Here is a 24,853-nt window from a genome sequence, read left to right as displayed (position 1 = left end):
GGATTCTGATGGCGGATTGCAGGCTGGACTTTGATTTTTTTCTCATGGATTCATCTTTGAAAATATGTCACTCCCCTCACATAGCTTTGTTTTGAATCAACATTAAAAATGGTCTGACACAATACTTCCCTCGCCTCTGCCAACAAACGTGCACAACGCCCGCGGCTTTAATCGTCTGAGCTAACCTAACTGATTAGGGAAACCACTAGCTGCTTTTGCTGAGCAAATCTTGCGGAAAAGCAACCGAACCGCTCCTCCTCCCTGGAGTGTCTCCACCTAGGGTCCTCCCCCTTCGCTGTTTCAGTGTCTCATAAAAAATACTCTGTAACCTGGGATCCCCTTCCAGACTGCTCAGCTATGGTCTGTTGCTTCCTATTTTTGGAGCTTGGTCTTCAACTTCTGCAAAAATCCTGGCCTTATCTTCCCCCACAGGAACGCTGGGCAGACCAAGATTGCTTCATACAAGTCTTCCTTCCCAGAGTCTTCTTCGTAGGGAAGAAACCAGAAACAAAAAGACTGTTATCATCTTTCTAGGCTGGAAGCATCACACAGGCCAGCGGGACCATCTCCTATTTGGCCTGTGTAGAAAAGGGCAGTTCAGCCCTATGGGAGAGTGAGCTGCCCGCTGCCTGCTCTGCTGCCTGCGTCCCCACAAGCACAGATTTCAAACTCAGGTGAAGCCCAGACAATCCGCTGTGGCTTCTGTTTGGCCATCTCCATCGCTCACACTGCCCCCTCACTTTGGGCTAGGTGCGACACCGCATACTGAGAAAGTTCTCTTGACTGGAATTCCATTCGTATTGTATTCCATCTTTGGTCAAAACGTGGTTTGAGTTTCAGTGGAGTCAAAAAGAGCTTTAACTTGGTGTGATTCTCAGAATGTGGGTTTTGTTTCAGCTCCATGCTTCTCAGAGTTCATGGGTCTATGGGATAAAGATGCAGTGATTTTCTGGAGCACTTACTGTATTAAACATATTGTACTAAACTATATTTTGAGGGAGAAATGTATAGTGAGCTGAACATGCAGGTGACATAGATTAGAATGCAAAATTTAAACAAACATATGCTGCTGAAGAAATTTATTTTCGGGGTGGGGGTGCTGATGGGGTGGGGGGCACCTCTGGCTCCAGAGGACACCTGCCCTCCAGTTTCCTTTTCACTCCTCCAGGCCTCAGGAAGTTTGAGAATCCTGGGAAACATCCCTGGAGACCACTAGAGGGCACTCACACTTCAATTTTGAGAAGTTCTGAAGCAAAGTCTTTCCCTCAGATTTCAGAATCTGGCCCTGCTCTGCTTGCAGAAAGCAAACTGAGCCGTCTGTTTGGGGTGGGCTTTGGGACAGAGAATGGCAGTAACAAAAGATCTCCGAGTGGGAAGTGGGGGAGGTGTGGCTTGGTGACCCGGCCCGCAGCCAGTTTAGAGACCTTGGGCAAGGACACTCTCCTTTTGCCTCTGGGCTTCCTCATCCATAAAATGAGGGACCCGAGTTAAGAGGAGGATTGTGAATTGTGCCCTGAAGAAGGCTCTCGGGGGCAGGTGTAGGGGGCTCAGTGACAGGGGCGGGGTGGGGGGGGGGAAATGCTGAAAAGTCTGTCACCTTTTTCAATAGAGCAGCTTATTTTATTTATTTTATTTCAGATTTGTTTGAGGTGAGAGTTTGTGATGCTACAGAGGAGTTTGACACTGGTGAACTAAGTGTGGCCTGGGGCAAGGAGTAGAGGGAAGGCTTTCCATCCACACCTTCGGAACCTTCCGCTGGCACTGGTTGTCTCAGCTTCCAACCCATCCACTTTACTATTTGCCCTTCCTCTTCTCTCTGGGGGTGTGGAGCGGCTAACAAATTTACTGCTTTTCCTTCCATCTTCTAAATTCTTCTAGGCTGGGCTAATTACATTCACAGAGACAGATTAACAGGAGAAAACCAAGTTCTAATACATGCGCATGGGGAACTCACACAGACATGAAAATTCCAAAGACAGCGAGGTAACACTGGGTGGAGAAGACACTGTGGACAGAGGAGAAAAGAGAGGGAAGAGGGTTTTTGATTTCAGAAGCGAGAATGGACAATTTATAGGTGGTTGAGGAAGAGCGGAACACACATGGCAGGGAAATTCTTGCTAGGTGACTCAGAAAAAAAAGGGGACCCAGGGGTTATGTAGCTAACAAGTCCCCTGTCTGAAGCCCTCTGTCTGCCATACTTAATTCAAATGAGGCAAAGGCTGCATCCTAAGATCTCCTTCCTGAAGCAGGTTTCTCTGCCTGAATCTTTTGGGTAGAAATGGAGGGAGGGTCACAGCTTGCCTCTGAGTCTGGTTTCTTAATAAACAGCTTAAAATCAATATCCCCCCAAATAACTTCAGGGTGGCAAACTTTGGTTCCCTTCGTCTCCTTTCTGTCAACACCAAGATTTCAGGCAAATCTAAGCTCATTCCCCTCATTTTCTGAGTGGTGTGCAGGTGTGCTGCCCGAATTGGCCCAAGGCTGAAGCTGGAAAGCCAGGGTGCTGAGCCGAACCAGGCAGCGTCCCTCTCCTTGCGAGTGGGTAGGGTAAGGCTAGGGAAGGACAGGCTTGCTGGTCTGCAGCACAGCCTAAGTTTGGCTGATGATGGTTAGAGGCTAGGAAACTAGGGCTCCTGGATGGCAAGTGATAGAGCCAAGGCGGGTCCCCTCCACTGCCCACCACTGACCCCCGCAAACACACGGTGGCCTGCTTTCAGTTCAGTCAACCTCCTGTTGCCTAAATTCAGGAAGTTACTATTTCTCTGCATCCCAAATTCAAGTTCCTGGTCAATCCATTCACTTGCTTTCCCATTAAATCATTGACTGGGCTCTTATGTACGTGAACAATACTCACATGCATGTGTTTACTTGCTAGAACCTCTGGGGGATGTGGAAAGGAGTAAAATAAAGTTCCTTCTGTCAAAGGAAATCCATGCATCTTGAAGGCGAAGTCTTGCATGTTTCCTTCCCACTTGATGAATGCCTCCTTGCCTGATGATACCTGCATGTGGTAGGCTCTTGCAATGTTGTACCCCAGGCAGGCCTTTGCCCCACTTGACCTCTTGCCATTGTCCCCATGTCTGAGTGCCAGACAGTATTTCTCCTACTTTCCCCCTGCACATATCTTTGATCCCTGGAATTGACCATTCGGCCAACAGATGGATAGCACCTGTTTTCCCTTGCCGTCTTCCCATCAAAGTGACACAGCAAATTTGTTGTCTCTAGGTCACGATGGCATTCAACAGGCAAGAATCCTGCCTGTGGCTACAAGGTCTTGGATGATCTCCTCTGAATACCTCATCGTCTGTGCAAAGGTTCTGATAGTAAAGTCTCCTGGTGGGATGTACATCACATCAGAAAAATGAAGAAGAGTTAGAGAAAGGCCAGGCAAGACAAGTGAATGAGGCATTTCCAAACTATTTTCAAGTGGAAGTTTAGTGCAGGGATTGGTTCGTTGATATTTTATAACAACACCAGGAACTCACCCTCACTTGTTGTAGACACAATACTCAGCTCAGAAATCCTAGCAGGAGAGAGGAGAACTGGGTGAAAATGTCCTTGAGATCTCATTGCAGGTCCTGAAAAGTAAATATATATTTTAGACAGAGTTAAGAAAGAGAAAATCCCTTTTTTTTTGGCATGAGAAATTTTTCATAAAAATGTTTAGATACTGCCCAGCTGGCATGGCTTGGTGAATTGAACACTGGCTGGAGAATCACAGGGTTGCCAGTTCAATTCCCAGTCAGGGCACATGTCTCGGCTGTGGGCCAGGTCCGCAGTAGGGGGTGAGTGAGAGGCAACCACACAGTGATGTTTCGCTCCCTCTCTTTCTTCCTCCCTTCCCCTCTCTCTCAAAACAAATAAATAAAATCTTAAAAAAATAATACAATGTAATGTAATAGAATATATTAATGTTTGCATTATACTTTTAATGTAATTCTATAATATGTAATCATTATATTATTAACATGTGACATAACAGTGTATTTTATAATATATTACTTTCATTATAAAGGATGGGGTGTTATCCTTAAAGAGCAGCGCCTGTAGGCTGGGAGCCGGACAGGGGAGAGTAAGTGCATCTTGGCATTAACGGAGCGTGAGAACTGTGGTAATCACTCACCCAGGGAGGTGTTGCCGAGGACGAGGGGGGCTTCAGGGTATTTTGTTTTCAGCTCCAGGAGATCCTTGAGGGTCCCAGGGGAGATCCAGGTCACCCTCTCTCCACGAAAGGTCAGGGTTCTTTTCTCTGGGTTCTCTGCCATTCTCTACGTGCAAATGACAAATATGTGGGCGCAGGGCACACCTGTCTTCCTGAATTAGGCAAGGTCCCAGGTGCAGGTATTTCCTTTAGAGAGATTTCAGGAGTCCTGGGCTGCACTTGACCAAATAGATGCCCACTACACCCATTGGCTCATGTCTGAATTTCCATAACTTGATATTTACTCCTTTAGCTTAAGACTTGTTTATGGGTAGCTCTTTGGAGACAAGTGACAATGTGAACTGGCACCTGTCACTGACATTTCAGTATAGATTAATTTAACATAATTCAGTATTGTGGCCTTAAAAATTATGATTATAATAATGCTCTTAAATTAATGCATTCAGCCTGAATTTTTCATCTAAAATCCAAACTCATTTATCTGAATGAATTCTCAATGCCTACTCTTAGATGTGTAATAGGCATCTCAGATTCAATATGTTTAAAACCAAGATCCTCTTATTTCATCCTCTTCCAAGCCTCCCAAAAGAATCCCCAAAAGGAATAACATTCTGCTCTTTGGGAAGTCTTCCCCTTCTCTGTAAATGGCTGGTTTCCAGCTGCCCAAAGCCCTGAGTCAGCCTTGACTCCTCTGTCTTTCCCACAGCCCACATCACATCCAACAGCAAACCTTGTTGGCTCTTCTTCTGAAACCCACTTGCTCCTCATCACCTGCACAGTGGCAGCGTGTCCAGCACCACCATCTCCTAGGAGGGCATCAGTGCCCTGACTGGGCTCCCTGCTTCTTCCTTTGCCCCTCTGCAAACTATGCCCATCCCAATAGCCTGCACGACCTCACATCCTATTACAGTGTTGAAAGGAGCAAACCCGGTCTCCGCTCAGCCTCCCCAGTAGCTTCTCCTCTCACACAGAGTAAAAGCTGTAAGGAAGTTCGGGAAGGTCTGCCTTCCCTCCCCTCCGCCCCTGCCTCTGCCCCACCCCAGCCAGGCTGGCCCTGCTCTGTCCTCGATCAGAGGTGCATTCTCCCACCCTCCCCACACTTACACTTGCTGTGTCACGCTGCCTGGCTTGCTCTTCTCCACATATCTTTGAGTCTGACTCCCTCTCTTCCTTTACGACTTCCTTCAAATGCCACCCCCTCAGAGAAGTCTTCCCTCACTGGATATTTAAAACTGCAGCCCCTTGCATCCTATCCCTCTTTTCTGTTTTATTTTTTCTCACTTGTTCATACTCTGTATCTCTTATCTTGCTTATTTTGTGTCTCTCCCCCCAGATCACAATCTCCTCAAGGTCCTCGTGTAGTTTTGGTCCCTGCTGTATGTTCAGTATCTAGAACAGTGCCTGGCACGTGGCTGAATGAGTAAATATTTGTCGAATGCCTGAATAAACACATCAGAACCCCATTCATACTTAGTCCTTTTATAGAATGGGACCACTGGATGATGAGAGGAAAGACACAGATGCTGTTAGAGAGAAGGGTGAGGAATGGGGGTGGGGGTGGGGCATGAGGATGGAAGGGCCCCTTAGGGTTACTGTACTGGAGTGGCCAGAAAGATCGAGTCAGGAGTTGAGCAAAGCTGTATGGCTTGGACAGTCAATGGGGACGCATGCTAGATGACAATGATGAGGGTAAGGATGATGTCGTTCAACAAGCAGCCTCACTGAGGCTCTGGCGAACGTGTCCATCACCGGCCAGGCCTTGGTGAGCAGAGCAGGGACAAGCACGTGAATCTGGTCAAACATTTCCACAACACAGGAAGGAAAGGGGGGTTTAGAAACTGAGTATACAACCAGTGACATTTTAACAAGCACGTAAAACACCCAATTCATCTTACCAAGAGTGCTGGGGGAAATATGAGCTCCTGGGTAGGGTCCAAGGGCTGGAACCTGTCTTTTGTAAATAACTCTGTGGAAATCTGTATAAAGGGCAGAGAAGATGGCGCATCAGCACAGCTCAACTGGAAGCAACATCACAATGATTTACATTAATTAGACAAAATGGACATAGTAATAACTCTCCTTGTCCAGGGGAATAGTTCCAACCAAACTGTTTTAAGGAAGCATTTTATTGTAAGAGAAGTATTGATTTGCCATTAATATAATACTGAAGGAAGAAAAAGGTATTCTATGAGATACTTCAAACAGTCCCTGAGAGAACATTAGCAGAGTCCATGAAAACTATCAGAGGTCATGTGAGCTTGGAATTCACACCACTGTCCTCTCATCTGTCAAGCCAGGCTTCCAAATGCTAAAAGCTCTGAAAAGACCTGTAGCTTCGGTAAAAATGACTCTAAAAGTAATGTGCCCATGTGTTAACCCCCCCCCGAACTTTAATAGCAAGAGTTAATATTTATGGAGTGCTTATTTTCCAGGTGCTTTACACATACTAGTAATTTGTTTAATTCTCCCAACAACTATGCAAAGAGAGCACCTTAGCATCTCCGTTTGGACGATTAGAAAACTAAAGCACAGTGAGAAGTTGCCTGAATGGTAATCTTGTCTGAATCCAATGTTTATTCCCAGGAAACACCCCCGAAGAGGCCGGGGAAGTCGGGAGGGCGCTCTGGGAGCGGGCGGAGGTCTCTGTCAGGGGGTGGAGCGTGGGGAGAAGCTGGGGGCAGACAGATCTGTGTCCACTCTTAGCTCTGCACGACTCCGACCCTTCCTATGGAAAGGTGTTTAACCTTTTCTCTAAAAGGATAAGTGGAAACAATGTCTATTTTGAAGGGTAATTACGACAGGTAAAGTGGCCTGACATTTATCCAACGCCCCTGATCTTTTGCTCTCCCTCTGAGGCTTTCTCAGGATCTAGAAAGAAAACTTGCAGTTGTGCCTTGGTAAAGGTTCTTAGCAAAGCCCCAGATGGAGGCCTGACTGCCGGTACCTGAGTGATCAGTTTTTGTGTTAGCTGGGGATGGAAGTGTAGGCAGCACTGGGAGTGGCAATGTGGCGTATCTCTAAAACCTAGAAATGAGATTGTGTCTGGAAATTAAAGTGTCAAACAAACCTAATGAGGAATTAAAAGTTCCCCTTGACAGGTGCTGGGCCAAGATGCGACAGTTGCTCAGTGGGGGACATTTTCGTAGCTTAAAGAGAAGGGGGCGTCTAGGGGCAGACGTCAGGACTACCCGGGTGGAGAGAGGGGTCTTCTAGAAGGCTTCCCTTAAGATAATTCACCTGCTCTGCATCCATGCTCGCCTTCTCAGACTGTGGCTTTCCGTGTGTTGTTTTTCTGTAGGGGAAGGACAAGTGGCTCGGTGGCCATAAGATCTGCTTTATGTTCGTGTTTCTCTTTATGAAGAAATATCAGGGCACATATGAATGCTTCCAAAAAAACTGGAATTATCTTCTGGAGGGTAAGCCCCTTGGGGTACAGGCTGCCCCCACTAGGCGAGTGTTCTAGGAACCCATCTGTATCCGTGTGCCAGCTAGCCTTGTTGTGAGAGGCTGCGTTTGGCACCAGTAAATTTTGTTTTGAAGACTCTTTCAATGAGTTTGCCCGTTTCATGAAGGGTGATTACAAGCTCACCTGCTTGCACCACGCTGAGTGTTCAGCAGCTTTTGACCGAGAATGGCATGACCCACATGTCCTACCCTCCCTGTTCCCTCTATCTCACCCTTAGTGACTTTTTTGTTTCCTCAAATGAAAAGACTCCTCAGAGGGAAACATTTTGCTGCTGTAAATAGGTGAAACAAACAAAAAAAAAAACGGCAGAAACACTGAAAGGTATCAAAATAGATGAGTTCAAAACAGAATGAGGAAAAGAAATCTAAATAGGTGTACTGCATCCAATGGAGAAAGTGACTGAACTTTAAACATGTAAGAATAAATACACAATTTTTTAATAAAAAAATTCCATGGCTTTTTGGGGTCCTCCCTCATGCGTTCTTTTGAGTCTAGTCAAAGTGAGTCAGGTGCTTTCTAGAGCTGGATCATCGCCCAGATTGAGTTCCCAAGGCCACAACGTCAACGAGAGTCAGACTTTTGATTGCACTGACCCCCCAAGCCATTACTTCTCTGTGAACTGGTCGGGGGGTGTGGCCAATGTCCTTGTAACGCCCTTCTGTTCATCGCACACCTTCTTCAGACCCAAAATATAGGGCAGTGGGAGGCCACGAAGGGAACTGAGGAAGGGCTGAGCAACAGGAAGCGATTCAGGAGGGACATGATGGCTCCGTTTCCTCTAAAGCCAGCTCGGTTCCTTTGGATTTCCTCACCTGCAGGGAGCCAACTCTATTTACCCTGAATTCCAGCTCCTCCAAATAAGTTATTTAAGAACCTGGCAGTGGGTCTTATTTTGAAAACCGGTATCTGTGAGAGGGCAAAGCCGGGGACTGGGATGTTTCAGGCTAAGTTCGTGCAGGGCATGAACGCACCACGTGACTTTGGACGGGCTCCTCGGCCTTTCTGAGGCTGCAGGGCCCTTTGAGTGCAGACAGGGGGACACGGTGACAGAGGACCGCTCTGCAGGCGTAGGCCAGGCACCGAAGCCCTTCCCCACCCGGGGGCGGGGCTCATCGGTGCTGGGGTAGGTCTTTTTTTCTCTCGTCTGAGCCGGATTTTGTTCTGTTGTTTCAGGCTCCCAGAGAGCCCGGAGGAGAGTCAGAGCCTCAGCTTTGAGTCACCACCTGAGCCACCTCCCGAGTGAGAAGGGCTTTCCTCGCGCAGGCACTTTGGACATTCGTTCAAGTAAAGTGGAGGATGACATGCGCGGTGTCAGCACTGGGCCAGCAGCACCAAGCAGTACTCTCAGGGAGAGGACAACACAAATAACGGGACTCACGTCACCATTCCTGCCACGCGAGGAAGAATCTTCTTCTCCCTGATCCAAGCAGCATTTTCCCGTTCCTTTCTGTTGACAGCCATTTGATTCCTAGGAAGGCGAAATGCCTTGAGATGAAAAACTTTTTTTTTAATATGTGAATGGGTGTGTGCCTTGAGAGGTTTGGCAATTTCAATGAGATGACATTTTTCATCACTTTTGGTGGTTTCCTTGGAATAGGGAACATCACAAGATCTTTCTTCTTCGTTTTAAAGTAAAGTAATACATATAATTTATATAAAACTTATAGCATATAGCATATAGAAAATATTTAATTATAGTATAAAGCAATAATATAGAATATATTGTAGAGAAGCACAAAAGAAATAAACTATCATTACCCTATTCCACTGGCAATATTTGTACATAATAAATATTTGTACTATCTTTATAATACAATGCACTTTTTATTTTGCCTTTTTGTTCATTTGCCTATTGTTTATTTATTTACTTATTTGTTCATTTATATTGGGAATCTTTTTTCCATATTATTAAAACATCTTTAAAATATAATTTTGCTTAGTGCATAATAATCCATCTTCTGGATATATATATGTAAAGTTGCTATTGATGTATACTTAGGTTTTACCCTATGTTTTCTAACTATAAATCACATTGTAATATACATTTCTGTTTATTACTCATACAACTTTATGTACATCTCTGAATTTTTCTTCGATAAAATCCTGGAGGTAAAGTTAATCACTAAGATGCTTTTCAGGGCAGTAACTATTTGTCTATTCTTTAGCATATGTAAGACTTGAGAACAATGAATGTTATTATCTATATAAGGAACTTATAATAGAAAAAGGAAGGAAAAAATTTTAAAAAGATGAAAAAAAGAAAACCATTTAGGCAACCACACATTTGGGGTCTGCATGGCACTCACTAGGAATAAGTGAACAATCCATGAATCAGGTTTAAAGCAGGTTTCCATCTGCTGGCTCCTTTATTTCCCATTTACTCCTAACTCACTTCTTGTATTCTCTTCCTTAAATAATTTTTTCTAAGTATCTAGCAAAGTACTTCCAGATCCTCCAGTTCTCTGTTTCTGCACAAATGTCTCGGGCTGCCACTCCTGCTCTGTGAGGTGTTCCCACAGTCACCTACTCACCGTGCAGAAGGTCTTCCCACCGTCGAGGATTGGCCGGTACCCTGTGCAGCGGCACAGATTACCTAATAAAATAAGGAGCATGACTTTCAGTAGGCTTTATTTTTACTGGTTTCTTTTGAAAGTTAAAATAGGCTGAGGTATTTTTTAGAGTATTTAAGTGTCTGCCAGACCATTCAATACTTTTTTTTCTCTTCTCTGAATATTATCTTTTTCACTACCTCAATTCCAGTTCTATTCTCTGTCCTAAAGAAGACAATAGTCCATTTGGTGATTTCACTGGCATGCATCTGTTAATTTATTCGTTCATTCAACATGTGTCTATTGACAACAACTATATCTCAGCCACTATGAAAGATACAGGGATCCTCAAACACAAAAAATACAGGTCATTTCTAAGGCACTACGTGAGCAAAGAATCATGCCTTGGACAGTTTGTTCGTAGGGCTCCCCAGTGGCTTTTTGGTCACTACATCAGAATTTCCTGGGGGTGATTGTTAAAAATGCTCCTGGATCAGAACATCCAGGGGCAGGCCCAGGGATCTGCATTTAAGAGGTCTGTGAGTGATTCCATTGCATGGTAAAGTCTGAGAACCTCAAATTTCCAAGGATGAAAGCATGCAGGTGGGGGTGGAGAAGGGTCAATGTGGAATAGAATTCATTTGGGAAGCCTTCACAAAGATGCCCAGGCTTGCAGGATGAGAAAGCAGTGAGTTGGTGGGGAGCAGGGGAGGGACATTCAGGATTCACAAAGCAGCTTGAGCAAAGGTGCAGAAGTGAAAATATGCAGAGAAACTAGGGATTGCGAGGAGACTGGCCAGCAGAGAGTCCTGGTGCAGAGGAGGAAGCGTGAATTAGTGAGTCCAGCTGGACTTCTCTGAATGCCTGGTGAAGGAGGGTGGGCTTGGCCACATGTGAGGGGGGAGGAGCTATTGAAGGACCCAAGGAAGGTGGAGATTTTAGGTGACTTGATCTGATTTCCTGCAATGCAGCAGAGAGAGTAAAAGAAGCCCGCTAGCAGCTGGCACATTAGGAGAGTGTGCCTGAACTTAGGCCTCAGTCTAAGAATTTGTGTGTCTAACACAGGACTAGTTTAAAGATTATTGACCCTTGAAAATGATGTTTATTAACCCTGCAAAAGGGATATGCTTATGAACTCTTCCTTAGTAACTTAAACCCATTCCAGATTTTAAAGGATCCTGTTGATGTGTGAAGGGCTGTGATGAGCTGAATTGTATCCCCTCAAAAGATATGTTGAGGTCCTAAGCTCTGGAAGTTGAACACATGACCTTATTTGGGATTAGGGTCTCTGCAGATGCACCCCTGTTAAATTGAGGTCATACTGGAGTAGAGTGTGTCCTGATCCAGTGGCTGGTGTCCTTGTAAGAAGGAAATCTGGACACTGGCACACAGGGTAGGTGGCCATGAGGAGGTGGAGAGAGAGGGTGGAGTGATGAATCTTGAGTCAGGGTGACTTTCAACCACTAGAACCTAGGAAGAGTCAAGGAAGGATCCTCCAGACCCTTCAGACTTGATTTCAGACTCTTGGCCTCCAGAACTGTGAGAGAATACATCCTGTTGTTTTGACCCACCCAGTTTGTGGTTCTTGGTTACGACAGCCCTAATGGAGGCAGCCACATTAGTCACTGGATAGAGAAGTGGGGTGTCAAGATGGGGGTGTGGTTCACATGTACTGTGTTAGTTCTGTGCAGGTCACTTCAGCAAATGCTGTTCTTTTCTACTGGGTAAATTGTAGCTACTTTAGAAACAACCAAGGTGGTCCCTGAGTGGGGCTGGGGTGACGCTGTGGGTGGGGTGAAGTAGTCTGAGGCACACTTCCCACTTGACCTTGGGGGTGGTGAGTATTCCCTGCATCAAACCTACCTCCCAAGGCTTCCATGAGCTGCTCCTCTGAGGGCTGCGGGTGGTTCCTGAGCAGCGTGTACGTGGACATCACCATCCCGGGGGTGCAGAACCCGCACTGGGTGCCGTGGCTCTTGGCGATCCTCTCCTGGAAGCACACATACATGGTTACAGGCCCTGCCTTCCTGCTGCCACCTCCTCTCCCCAGGGTCTACATCCGCTTCTCCCCAGTCAGGGTGGAACTCATTCCCTAAGTTGTGCCCTCCTCCCCTTGATCGAAGATGGCCAGTGTCCCCTTCCCTACTCTGCTCCTGGAAGAAGTGACTCAGAAGCCATTTTCTATCATTATAATCAATTCTCAAGCTCAAATGTCAAGATCCTTCTAATTGGGAATTAGCAGTGTCCAGCCTCCCTTCCCAGAGTGAGAAGAATTCCCCAGAAATCAGTAATTATAAGGAAATTATGGGTAGGTTTTAAAAACCATTTTCTTCAACACGTTTACTTCTTGACCAGCTTAGTTCTGACCTTAGGGCCATCTCTTTCTGATTAACTTGGAGGTGATCTACTGCTGACCTCACAGTTACTTTCTTATTTAAATTCTTTTGTGTTGGCTCAAAAGGAGCTCTGCTTTCAAAGCTCCAAGATTTTGGTCTGTGTTCTAGATGTTTGCTATTTAGAATGTAGTCCTTGGGCCAGGGGGGTCAGTTCCACCTGGGAACTGTAGGAATGTGGGACCTTAGGCCTCTGCTCCAAACCTTCTGTCTCAGAACCTGCATTTTAAAGAACCTCCGCGGATTCCTAGGCACATGAACATCTGGGAAGCCCTGTGCTCGATTTCACAATGTAACGTAGGATTATCCTAGGAGTTGGGTTTATCACCCTTGGTGTAAACATACTCTCTGACCTTCTCCAAGACTCTATGAACTCTGTTGGGTCCTTAGTGTTGGCTGCCCTCCCTGGAATCAGTTTTCATGTGGTCAAACCCAGGCTCCTCCTGCCTGGAAGGACCCGTGGTGTTGGTGGATCTGGACCTATGAATCCCCAAATCCCTGTGACAATGACAGAGGAATCACTGTTTTCTGCCAATGCAAGTCACAGCACTCCTAAAACCAGCCTCTGTGTCCAGGTTTCAAGTTAAGTTTTGGAGAAAGGACTGTCCTTGTGCTCTGGTGCAGGCACCCTCATTTCTGGTTCTATTCCCAAGACCTCCAGGCCACAGGGAATAATCCTGAATTTTATCCTGTTAGCTTCAGAGACATTTATTTTGTTTATTTATTCCATATCATAGTCCAATAGGTATTAATCAATGTTTCGATAATCCTATTTATCATTCAGATAGACAAAGTAAGAAAAAAGATGATCATTAAGAAAATGTGGATGGATTTCCAGCTTTCTTTGAAATCACTTAACAGATATTATCTTGATCAATATGCAGCCAAAGATTCTGCTGACCTGACCATAGCCTGGAAGCCCCAAGCAGCCCAGTCAGTTCAGCATCCGTTAAAAAGATAAAGTGAAGAGGTAAGAACCAACATGTGCTCTTACCTGCACAGGGTGCAGCTTGGTTTTCATGCTTCCCACACCTTCCACAGTGGTGACGGCAGCTCCATACAGAGAGCAGATGGGCACCAGGCACGCAGTGATGGAGAAGTGTCTTTGAATGAGAAGTAAGGAAAATCAAGGGGAATAACACAGTCCCGCCTTATGGGGAACTTGGGAAGCAAGCAGGGCAGCAGGAAGCTCCCCAGGCCTATCATTCAGCCTGGGAGATGGGAACTGGAGGTGGGGCAGGGAGGAAGGGTCCCCTCTGCTGACTCTGTGCTATCAGGAAGAAGTGGGGATCCTTAGGGACATTCTGAACTTCAGAAAAACTTTGTAAGTCCAGAACAGACTACCTGGGTCTGGACTCAATGGGAATGGACTTGTGTCGCCAGGAGTAGGGCTGGACCTCAACATGTATCCATTAGGACACTGACCCCATACCAGGCAAAGGCACACCCATGTCTTTTACCCACAGTGGTGAAGTTTTTTGCTTGTTAATTTTAAACTCCCTGTATGAGGTCACTGAACAGTGTTGGATGGCTTGTGTTCTGAGGCCATTTCTTGATTTGTGGGGGTCCAGTGGATTTGAAAGCAGCCCAAGTCCTGGAATCTGGTCCTTAATTTACAGAGGGAAGTATGGGCCAGGTCCTGTTCTGCAGGGTCGTTCCAGCCCAGCAATATGAAGGGCATTAGTGTCAGCCAAAACACGTGGTTCTGAGTCCTTGTCCTGTGACTTACTAGCTGTATGACCTTGAACAAGTCACTAGGTACTGTTGAGCCTCAGCTTTTTCAACTGTAAAATGGATGCTTGTCCTAAATTGGGGTTTCTGAACTTGCAATGCATTTATGGGCCTCGGGAGGTCCATGATCTCCCTGAAACTGTGTGCAACACATAATTAATATATGCATTGTCTGAGTGGAGAGGTCATAGCTTTTATCAAATTTTTAGAGGGATCTTTTTTAATTGTGAGATGAGAACACAAGCTTGGCAAAGTATCAAAGTCCTCATCTGGCCTTTGGGTTTCTGGGGAGGATACCTTATCTCCTTGGACACAGGGTCACACCTAGACACCATCACAGTACAGGCCCCGCAGCCTCCTCTTCCGCAGGCGTCCTTGGTTCCCGTGAGGCCCACTGGAAGGAGGTGGTCAAGGAAAAGATGCCAAGGTGGACGTGTGGCCTCCATTACAGCTGCCTCCCTGGAGTGTTGCTAGTGAGGAAAGTCTTCTTTGGGTGGGTGTGCGTGGGGGTGTGGGTCTGAGAAGTCATCGCCTCCAGCTCTCAGTAAAGGCCACTTTGTACCTGCTAGCTGTGTGACACTAACTGTATTAACCTCTCCCTGCTGTTTTCTCACTCACAAATAGGAAAGAGTATCGGGTTGGCCAAAAAGTCCATTTAGTTTTTCCATAAAATAAAAGGCACATTTTTTTTCATTTTCACCAATCACTTTATTGATTTGGATGTTTTGAGTGTGTCGGCTATCTCCTGTGTGATAGAATGTTGATTGTTCTCAATTAATGTCTTGATTTGATCGCTATCACCTTCTACTGGTCCACTGATCATGGAGTATCCACCGTCCACCGAGAAATCTCTAGCACAAAACTTTGCAAACCACTTCTGACAGGTTTGATCAGTCACAGCACCTTCTCCATACACTGCACAAATCTTTTTTGCATTTCAGTTGCATTTTTACCTTTCTTGACATAGTAAAGCACAATATGCTGAGAGTGTTTGATATTTTTTCCATCTTGAATATTAAAATGGCTACACACAAATTCACCAATTGTGGTAAGGTTTTTAAAAATGCATGCTGATATGACAGCTATCAGAATACAATCTAACAAAATTGTTTCAAATGAAGTTGAAGACAACTAAGCGCTACTAGAGCCATCTTATGGGAAAAACCAAATGAACTTTTTGGCCAACCAAACAGTACCTACTTTATCTTCACGTGCTTTCCATTAGTATCTCATAGGATAATGGTTATGTCATTTTTCTTCGTTTTACTTATGCAGTTGGAAGAGAATTTGTTTTTAGCATTTCATTGTGTTGCTAGTTTTGCCCAGTAATTCGTACTGCATTTGAAGGCAAGTGAATGAGCCTCGGGAGAAAACTCCCATCCTACTTTCACAGACCACCGCGAGGGTCCCTCTGCTGCTGCTTGAAGCAGGTTCTGCTCCACCTCTTTATTCTGCCTTCTCCGTCATTGTGGCGCATTTCCACAACATTTAGGGGATTGGATATAATTAACTAGACTGGCTAAGAAGACTTTGGATTTTTTTTAAGTCACAAGGCTTATTTGTTTAAATTAGGTCGTAACCTCAAATGCTTATCAGAGAGGTTATGTGAATCAGCGGAGTGGGCTGGCTGTAGCAGGAGAGCCCACCCTGCACACGGCACTGGGGCCTGGGACCATCCCTACTCACCTCTGAGCAAGACTCTAGCCACACAGGGATGACTATCTTCCCATCTTTCATGAGAAGCTAGAAATCTTGTTTCTTAAAACTATGTATGAGCCCTGGCTGGTGTAGCTCAGTGGATTGAGGGCAGGCTGAGAACCAAAGCATTGCAGGTTCGATTCCCAGTCAGGGCAGATGCCTGGGTTGCAGGCCACAGCCCCCAGCAACCACACATTGATGTTTCTCTCTCTCTTTCTCCCTCCCTTCCCTCTCTAAAAATAAATAAATAAAATCTTAAAAAAATATTAAAAAATATGTATGAGATTTCCTAATTTTCAAACATTGACAACTGATTTAAAACCATGGCTTTAAACCAACGCTTATTCAGGGGCTGATTCCCTCAATTTGTAATTTCTGCCTTTTTTGTTTTTGTCTTCCCTGGATGATCCATTAGATTTATCAATTAAAATATGTTTGCCGTGATGAAAATTTGAATTTCAGAATATAAAATGGTGGGAGGCAATCTGCTGTAAGGAAATAGAGGCAGGAAAAGGCCACCTTTTTCTCTGATGTATGCTCTTCCTGAATCTGGAAAATTTGTTTTTGTTTTTGTTTCCCAGGACAGGGAACATGAAACACAAGCCTCCCTTACATAAGCACCCTCCTGGGGTCTGGAAGGCCCTTGCAGAGGTAATTAATGCTGAAGTAAAGAGCTTAGCTTTTATTTCACTGCTTTGAAATCAAGATATAAGAAACTCGGGAGAAACTTCATCCTCTGTAAAGAGCCTAGTTAACTTAATATCCTTAAAACCACTGACCATTGCAAACACAGAGCGAGGGCCAAGGGGGCCTACTGTTTGGGGATGGAGGGTTTGATTCTCATAATTACGGTAGGCCTGGGTGTTAAGGAAAACATAGACACGGCTGAGACTTTGATCAAAAGGGTCCAGTTCTTCCGTAGGAAGGTCAGCAGGGTGACCTCTGGGTCCACATCCCTCTCTATCACCTGCGTTGAAAACAGAAAAGGGATTATTAAGAGGACTGAATCATGCCCTGGCTGGCATAGCTCAGTGGATTGAGCACGGGCTGCAAACCAAAGTGTTGCAGGGTCGATTCCCAGTCAGGGCACATGCCTGGGTTGCAGGCCATGACCCCCAGCAACCGCACATTGATGTTTCTCTCTCTCTCTCTCTCTCTCTCTCCCTCCCTTCCCTCTCTAAAAATAAATAAATAACCAAAAAAAAAAGAGGACTGAATCAGTGACCCAGTGGAATATCTGTCGTGGCCTGCTTGATTTAGGGATTGGTGTATAATATTAGGCATGATTTCATCTGCCCTGCTTTTCTGTGATCTGAGGGCAAACAACCTTCACATACATTTACAGAGTCGGAGACTCCCCAGGAAAGGTGGCAACAATGCTCTCCGATGTGGCGAGAGCTGGAAGCCACGGTTATGTAAAGGTGCCCTGGAAGCCGTGTCCTTCAGGTTTGCTCCACTATTTTCCTAGATCTTCCAGCCCAGTCTTTCGTACTCTTGAAATATTTCAAACTGGGGGAGACTTGGATGCTGTACGTGTGAATGTGCGCTTAATGAAGGATCCTGGAAGGAAGAAAGCTGGGTAGGAAGAGCTTCCATGCTGGTGCCTCTGAGACACCTCTAGTGGGGAGTACACTTGATAACGTCAGGGATCTTAAGAGCTGCTGGCAGAGAGGGGAGGCGGAGCGAGCCACTGCCATCCTGGAGGTGCCGTGTGGCAGAGCAGCTGACAGTGAACCTCGTCACCCCAGCTCAGGCCCCCAGGGTGGCTTCCGTGGAACACTAGAATTTCTGCCCCCCCTCACCTGAAAAAGTGGGGGATTTACAATAAGCCATGGAGGGACCTTGTTTGGTTCTCCTTTCCCCTTTGTTTATTTGGGGATATCTCCTTCGACTTTGCCTTGGGGTGTCCTGCAAATCCCTCCAGCTGTTCTCTTGCATGCGAGGAAAGGAAGATAGAGTTCACCACATTTGGTTCTTCTCTTCTACTCAGAAGAGAAACACGAACTAGTGTGACCTCAAATAATTTTAAAAAGTACAGGAAGGTGCTTCCAAGTTGAGATGTTAAAATTCAACTGCTTTCTGGATCTCTAGGGAGCTCCTAACCAACAAAAGGAGAAGCCCTCCTCTGCCAGCCTTTACTCCTACCCCAGGTTCTTTAAAAACATTTACTGAGAATGTAGTTGGGCAATATGTTCATTACCTAGCTGACTCCAACCCCCACCACATACACTTATATTTTCTCCAACTCTTAAGTTATTCCCCATTCTAGTTGCATCCACTTCACAGAGGATGTGGAACAGAAAATGAGGGAAGGAGCCTCTGAAGTCTAGGGCAGTAAAGCAAGTGAATAAGGACTCAGGTCTTGAGTATATATTTGGACAAATGTATAGTACGGTGGCTGCTGGCTGCAGCGCCTGGATATGAGATAGAGAGTTAGAAGGAAAATGATGAGAATGTAGAGCCTCTGTGTTCTATGTCCTTTCTTGAGCCAAGCCGTGGGGTGAGCAGCAGGTGAACATGATCGAGTCCCAGTTAGGTGTGTGGTGCCCTGGAGGACAGGTAGTGAGACCCCAGAGGAGCCACCTGCCTTGGGAGCTACAGCATGATTCTATTAAGAGATAGATAGAGGTGGCTAGTGTGACTCAGTGGGTTGAGTGCCAGCCTGCGCACCGAAAAGTCATCAGTTCAATTCCCAGCCAGAGTATATGTCTGGGTTGTGAGCCAGGTCTCCGGTTGGTGGTGAGCGAGAGGCAACCTATTCAGGTGTTTCTCTCACACATTGATGTTTCTCTCCCTCTTTTTGTTCCTCCCTTCCCCTCTCTAGAAATGAATAAATAAACCTTAAAAATGCTTAAAAAAAGACAGGGACTCAGGAAAGGATGGGTTCTGGCAGAGGGCATGAGGCTTAACTCGTGGCCTGTGTGGACGGGAGGGGAGGACACCAGGGAAGCTGACAAGGGGAGAGCCCGCCCCCTCCTGGTGTCATAGAGCTTCCTCCTGAGACTTAGGAAAAGTTTCTCTGTTTCCATAACCCAAGGAAAGAGGGGACTCAAAACTGACTGCAATTACATTTCAACCAATTCTGTACAATGGAGAAATAGAAAAATAAATAGATAGAAAAATAAAGAAAGCTCTCTTTCTTCTCCTCTTGAGTTGGAAGATCAAGATATGCCACTAGGTAAAGTGCTTCCAGCTCAATGCTACGTTTTACAGGCATTGAGGGGATTCTTAATCCATGAAGAAGCATCTCTCTTTTAATCTTGACGATCTCTGTAGAAAGTCAGCTCTGAAGATGGGTACTCTGAGGCTCAGGGAGGAGCAGTAACTTACACAAGTTTATACAGGAAATAACAGAGCTGGATTAGAACCAGCATATTTGACTAATGGGTTAACCTCAGTGCCGTACTGCCTCCCCATATTCCAGAGGCTGAGCCTGGCTGAGTGGGGAACAGACCAAGTTAGTATGGTTTCCCAATCCCTGACTGGAGGGGTTTCCACCCAAATGGGCCACAAAGGCTCCTCCCAAGCTAGTAGTTTTCCGCTATCACAAATACCCAACACTTACCTTCCTCCCGTTCACAAAGAAAACCAACTCATCCGATCTCCACTGATCAGGCATTGCAGCTGTAAATAGGTGTCGCTTTACAACTCTAAGTGGAGATGTGCTTCGGCACCAGTCTCGGAACTGGGCACAAAGGATTTGAAGCCAAGCACTAAAATCCCTCCTGCAGCAGAAAGCTCAGTCCTAGAGAGCTTGACAGGAGGCAGAGACTCCTTGGCTCTCTGGCCTCTTTAATCTAGGGCTCCTGTGTGGCCCCGCCTCTCACCATCACTTTGCCTCCCACCAATCCCGGCTTCAAAGCTTGCTCTGTGCAGAAGCCACATTTCTTCTCACTTTCTCTGAAGTCGGAGGACCTCAGCGTGAAAACCCTAACAGCCATTTAAGCTTAAAACCACCTTGCACACCGTCTCAGCCCCAGCAATATATCCTGGGTGGATTTCCTTCTTCTCAAGGAGAGCTAGAAGTGGACCTCCCACTTTTCCCAACTCTTATCTGACTCTAGTTGCAGAAATACATCCTCGAAGGGAATCATACAGACAATTCCAGTCTGTGCCCTAAAGTGGAGGTGTGGGCTGTTGCATCCACCTGGCCCCTGTGTACCCTCCCACTTCCTCCCACCCACAGGACTGGGCCGCTGGAAAAGAGTGATCTAGCCAAGGCAACCACTTTGCAGATAAATAAACAGAGGCTCTGACAGATACAAGACCTGTGTAGCTCAGGACCATGCAGAAAGTAAGCGACAAAGTGGGAACTAAAACCAAGATCTCCTGGATTAAAACACCTATCAGTGATAAGTGGTAATGGACAAAAATGCAATAAAAAAAGAAAGTAAGAAAACCCCAACACCTGCGAGCGTATAGACAGATTCCCTGATAAAAAGAAAAATCTCATTTTTGATCTTGCTGAATAGCTCTAGTTAGATATCTCTAGATAAAATCACTAGTTCTTATTTTTTCAGCCAAAGCAATGCCCAGGAGTTGGCCTCACCTATGGGTGATGCAGGTAGCTGCTCAGGTGGTCTGGTTTCAGGGGAGGAGGCAAGACCTCTCTGTTTCCAACACTTCCTTCATGAGTGCGCAGAACCCTGGCGTGCCGTGCTAGAGTCAACCCTGTGTCCTCCACAGTGTGGCTGTGCCTCAGGCCAGCGAGAGCACACACCTGCCGTCCTCTTGGCCTGGATAACGAAGGAAGACTTTCTTTCCCACATGGTCCAGATGTGGCTTCAGGATCTTTCCCACCACAGAGCTAGTCCAGAAACATCCCTAATGCGAATGCAGCTGGAAGCTTCCAACTTTATAATTCTGTACCTAGGTCCCAGGCATACCCTTCCTCGTGCACCTGTGGAGATGAGTGTTTCAGCGCATGTGCATGTATTTGAGGGTGTCTGTGAGTGTTTCATACGTGTTATAAAGTTGCTGAATTAACCCACAACAGGGCTGTGAGAGTGGAAGTTGGAGATGATGCAGGCTGTGAGTAAGGTAGGGCCCCCGGGTCAGAATTTTTGATCACGCTACTTCTGCCAACAATAGTTCCAGTGGCTCTCTGAGGCCTACAACACGGGAACCAAATTCCTTGCCCCCATGTGCAAAGCCCTCCAAAATCTGTCCCGGTTTCTGGCCTCAGACTCTTTTTTGCTCTTCAAAAACAGTCTCCTGCTCCAGCCAGACTACTCTTCTCATCATTCTTCTGCCTAAACCTAGCATTTCTCTACTTGAACGCTTCCACTGGCCTCCCATCACACCTAGCAAAACCCCATAAGCTTTCCGTGGAGGGCCCTTGGGGTTGGCCCCACCCCTTCTCTGAGTATGCAGTCACCCAGTCTCTCCCGTGTTCATAATCCCTGCCACATTGGCCCTTTCCCTGCTCCTGGAATGTGCTGGATTTCTTCCTGTCCCAAGGCCTTAGTGCATGTTATGTATTCTGCCTTTCCCCCCAGACTTTGGCAGGGCTGATGCCTTCTTGATATTTGAGCGCTTCCCCGATCACTCAATCTGAAGTCGCATCTCTGTCATGCTCACTTCTACCACCCCGTTTCATTTTCTCTATAGCTCTCATTACCACCTACATGGATTCTGGTTCAAATTGTTTGCCTTCTCCACTGGAATGAAAGCTCCATGAGGGCAGACATTACTGTACCCCTGGGCCTAGCCTGGTGCTCACCGAAGAGTAAATGCCCCATAAGTATTTGTTGAACGTGGGAAGAGGCTCTTCTGTCTGCAGGGATAACACCCCTGTTCCTGTACCGCTGTGGTCACCTTCCCTTTCCTTTCCCTCCCCCCTCCCTCCCCTCCCTCTCTATCTACCATCAAAAAGCAGCGTCAAACTTCCCTTGTGTCCTTTTTCCCAATTCTAAAAACATTTGCAGAGCCAAACAATCACTTCTTTACTTTTCATTTAATAAACCAGGAACCAGAAAACTAGTCTCTTATTTGACACTGGTAGTCATCTTTTCAATGCTTGCATTTCATTTTCCCAGTTAGGTAACATGCTCCTGGAGGTTAGAATAGCTGGTTGTACCAATCATGATGGTCAGTGTGAATGACAACTTGTTCTTTGCAGGGGTTAATAAATGCTTGACTGATAATCTAAAACACTTTAAATGAAGAAGACATCATTCATTCACTCATTCATTCACCCAGTAGATACTGAGCATCCATCTTGCACCAGGCCATACACTAAATGATAAGGCACACTGAAAAACACGTTTTCACTACAAGTTTTCTTCCTCCAAGGAGTTCATGGTTAATAGGAGGGAAAATTAACATGCAATTAAATATTTACCATTGTGAGAACAGGAAGATGAGCTTTGTTTTGGGGAGAACAGTCAGGGAAGGCCTGAGGAAGGTTCAGCTAGGCCTGAAGGATGAGTAGGAGTTGATTCTGTGAGACCGGGAATGGCGGGGGCAGGCTGGGGAAGGAGAGAATGGAGACGAAGACCCTTCTTATGGCTGCTTGCACGCAGGGGAAGGCTGATACAGGGTTTGTTAAGGGTCTACAGTCTCTTCACCGTTCCACTTTGCCCCTTAACAGAGGGAAACCAGTGAGCAAAAGAGCACACACTTCCTATCTGCAGGAGTGGGGACGCTGCCATGACCTCCCGTGGGTCACGGCGTTTCCCCATGTTTGTAGGAAGAAACCCTCCAGCGTCAACATAAAATACAAGCGTTTAATGGAGAAGACCAGTTTTAGGGTTCTTAAACCAGATTATAGTATTAGAGTTGGAAGATATAAAAGTACTTTGAATTAAGGGAACTAAATACATCAATTACTGGGAAACTGAAAACTGACCTTGAATAACTTTCAAGAGTGTTTTCAAACTTGTTTTGACCAGGGAAACTTTTGTTTGAATGAAATTTTATCAGGTGTGAGCAAATTACTATTATCATTTTTATCGATGTTCAGGTACAGTTGTCTCTACTTCCCCTTTCTCCCCGCCCTGAGCCCCCCCACCCCCCACCCCCAGAGATGTGAACAAATTCAACAGAAAGGCTACTGCTTAGCTCAGTGCGCTGGGAGCGAAGCCTGAAGACCTCACGTTTTCCTCCTTCAGAAGCCCCAGGGCTCTGGGAGCTCCGTCTAAAAATCCCTCGCTGCAGAGTGAACAAAGGTGGGAGGCCGTCTCTGCCAAGTGTTTCTCTCAGATCTTATTCCAGACTCAGTTTCTTCACTTTTAAATGGATTGTTCCGGTGAATGAGAGAAACTCCCATCGAAGACTCAGGGGTTTGTATACTTGTTATAAGAAAGGTTTTATGAGTTAGTTATGATACCAGCTTGTTTCTTGGTTCTTGCCTTGCTTGCAAGAGACCCATTCAAATGAGAGACACACACGTAAACTGGAAATGAGACAGCAAGTTTATTTATGAAACACACACAAGCACAAATCTGCAAGCTGGCACCCGGGTAGTCTGAATGTCCCACGTAGAAAGGAAATAAAGTTGTTAGTAAGTTTGTTCTATACACTTGAGCCGAGGTTACAAGTGGACATTCAGCTAATCTGAGTGCTCCGACTATTGGGGTTCAGGGATTACATACCTTAGCTTTTAGGTTCCTCTCCTCCTTCCCCCTTCTGAACCTTGGGAATAATGTATAGCTACAAAGCCTTTCTTTCTCAGCTGGTAAAGGCTCTTTGTCTTGGTGTAATTGTTACAGAGTCTCCCTTTCCCAGCGCTGAGTCTCACTGAGTCCTCCCCTCCTCCCGTGCTGTCTTTGCATGTTGTGTTCAGAACACCTGGCCATCTCCTCGGACCAGGCTTGGGGCTGCTGGCCCAGTGGGTGAGACAGGTCTCTCTCCTCCTCCCTGCCTTGGTTTACTTCCTATCCTACCTAACAGTTATGTCAAAGAACCCTGTTACCCAATGACAGATTTAATATTGAGAATGACACTGCTCTCCCCGACAACACAAACAAACCTATTTTTAGAAAACCTGTAACAACTCCTTGCCATTTCCATTTGCTGATGTAAATGGAAAAGTTCTGTCCACACTTCCATGTCCCTGGTGTGCCGCTGTCTGTTGTGAGCTCTTCAAAAGCCAAAGACGGAACTCACGGTGAGCAGACCACGAGTGGGGCACTGTTTCTGAGCCTTGGGGTGGTCCTGGTTCCAGACCCTCCATTCTCAACCCTTTTGACTATGAGGCCTCTTCCCCCCCCTCCCAGCTCTGATTGGTCAGCCTCTGCTGAGCCAGGTGGCAGTTGGGCTTATGGGAAGCTGATACCAGAGAGGCCTCAGGCTGTGTGTGGGAGGGGTCCCCTCCCCACAAGCTGGGGAAGTGCTTGGAAATTTGCACCCCAAGGACTGTGATCTGGAGGACAGCTTGGTCCTTAGGGCAAGGAGAAAGTCAGGAATGCCAAATGAGTTGTTTAACCCCTTCCTACCCTGGATCTGGGTGAGCATGAGGAATGGGCTCAGAGGGCAGAATATCTGGCCAAAGACAAGTATTACCAAGCCTTAAGAATTTGAACTTGCTTAGGACTTGCCATCCCTTTTTTTTTTTTCCTACTTCTTTTTTTGGAACAAGAATGTGTATTTTATACCTGTCCCACCATGCATTTTGGAAGGATAGAACATATTTAATTTCACAAGTTCACAGATGGAGAGCAATTTCCCTGCCTATGAGGACATGAATTTTGGACTATAACTAGCTGCAGAAGACTCTGGTCTGAACGCTTGTGTTCTGCCCAAGTTCATAGGTTAACTCCTAACCCTCACGGTGATGGCATTAGGCGATGGAGCCTTTGGGGGATGATTAAATAAGGAGGACCAAGCCCTCATATGTGGGATTAGTGCCTTT

General features: G+C 46.0%; 1 protein-coding gene across 1 annotated transcript in view; it reads right to left on the bottom strand.

Annotated features, from left to right (window-relative positions):
* Positions 1-19,618, bottom strand: part of LOC123824456 (aldehyde oxidase 2) — a 73,462-nt gene extending 53,844 nt beyond the window's left edge. The window contains exons 1-10 of the mRNA XM_045847600.1: positions 19,565-19,618; positions 16,909-16,966; positions 14,599-14,695; positions 13,565-13,673; positions 12,041-12,167; positions 10,160-10,221; positions 9,007-9,096; positions 6,058-6,138; positions 4,124-4,268; positions 3,486-3,578 (exon numbers count right to left, since the gene is read on the bottom strand). Coding sequence (XP_045703556.1) covers positions 3,486-3,578; positions 4,124-4,268; positions 6,058-6,138; positions 9,007-9,096; positions 10,160-10,221; positions 12,041-12,167; positions 13,565-13,673; positions 14,599-14,695; positions 16,909-16,966; positions 19,565-19,618 — 916 coding nt within the window. The remainder of the gene's footprint in view (positions 1-3,485; positions 3,579-4,123; positions 4,269-6,057; positions 6,139-9,006; positions 9,097-10,159; positions 10,222-12,040; positions 12,168-13,564; positions 13,674-14,598; positions 14,696-16,908; positions 16,967-19,564) is intronic.
* Between the last annotated feature and the right edge of the window lie 5,235 nt (positions 19,619-24,853).

The sequence above is a fragment of the Phyllostomus hastatus genome, unplaced genomic scaffold (assembly GCF_019186645.2).
Source record: "Phyllostomus hastatus isolate PE091 unplaced genomic scaffold, TTU_PhHast_1.1 phas_contig_57, whole genome shotgun sequence".
NCBI classification, from domain to species: domain Eukaryota; kingdom Metazoa; phylum Chordata; class Mammalia; order Chiroptera; family Phyllostomidae; genus Phyllostomus; species Phyllostomus hastatus.
This window is presented reverse-complemented; position numbering and strand designations above follow the sequence as displayed.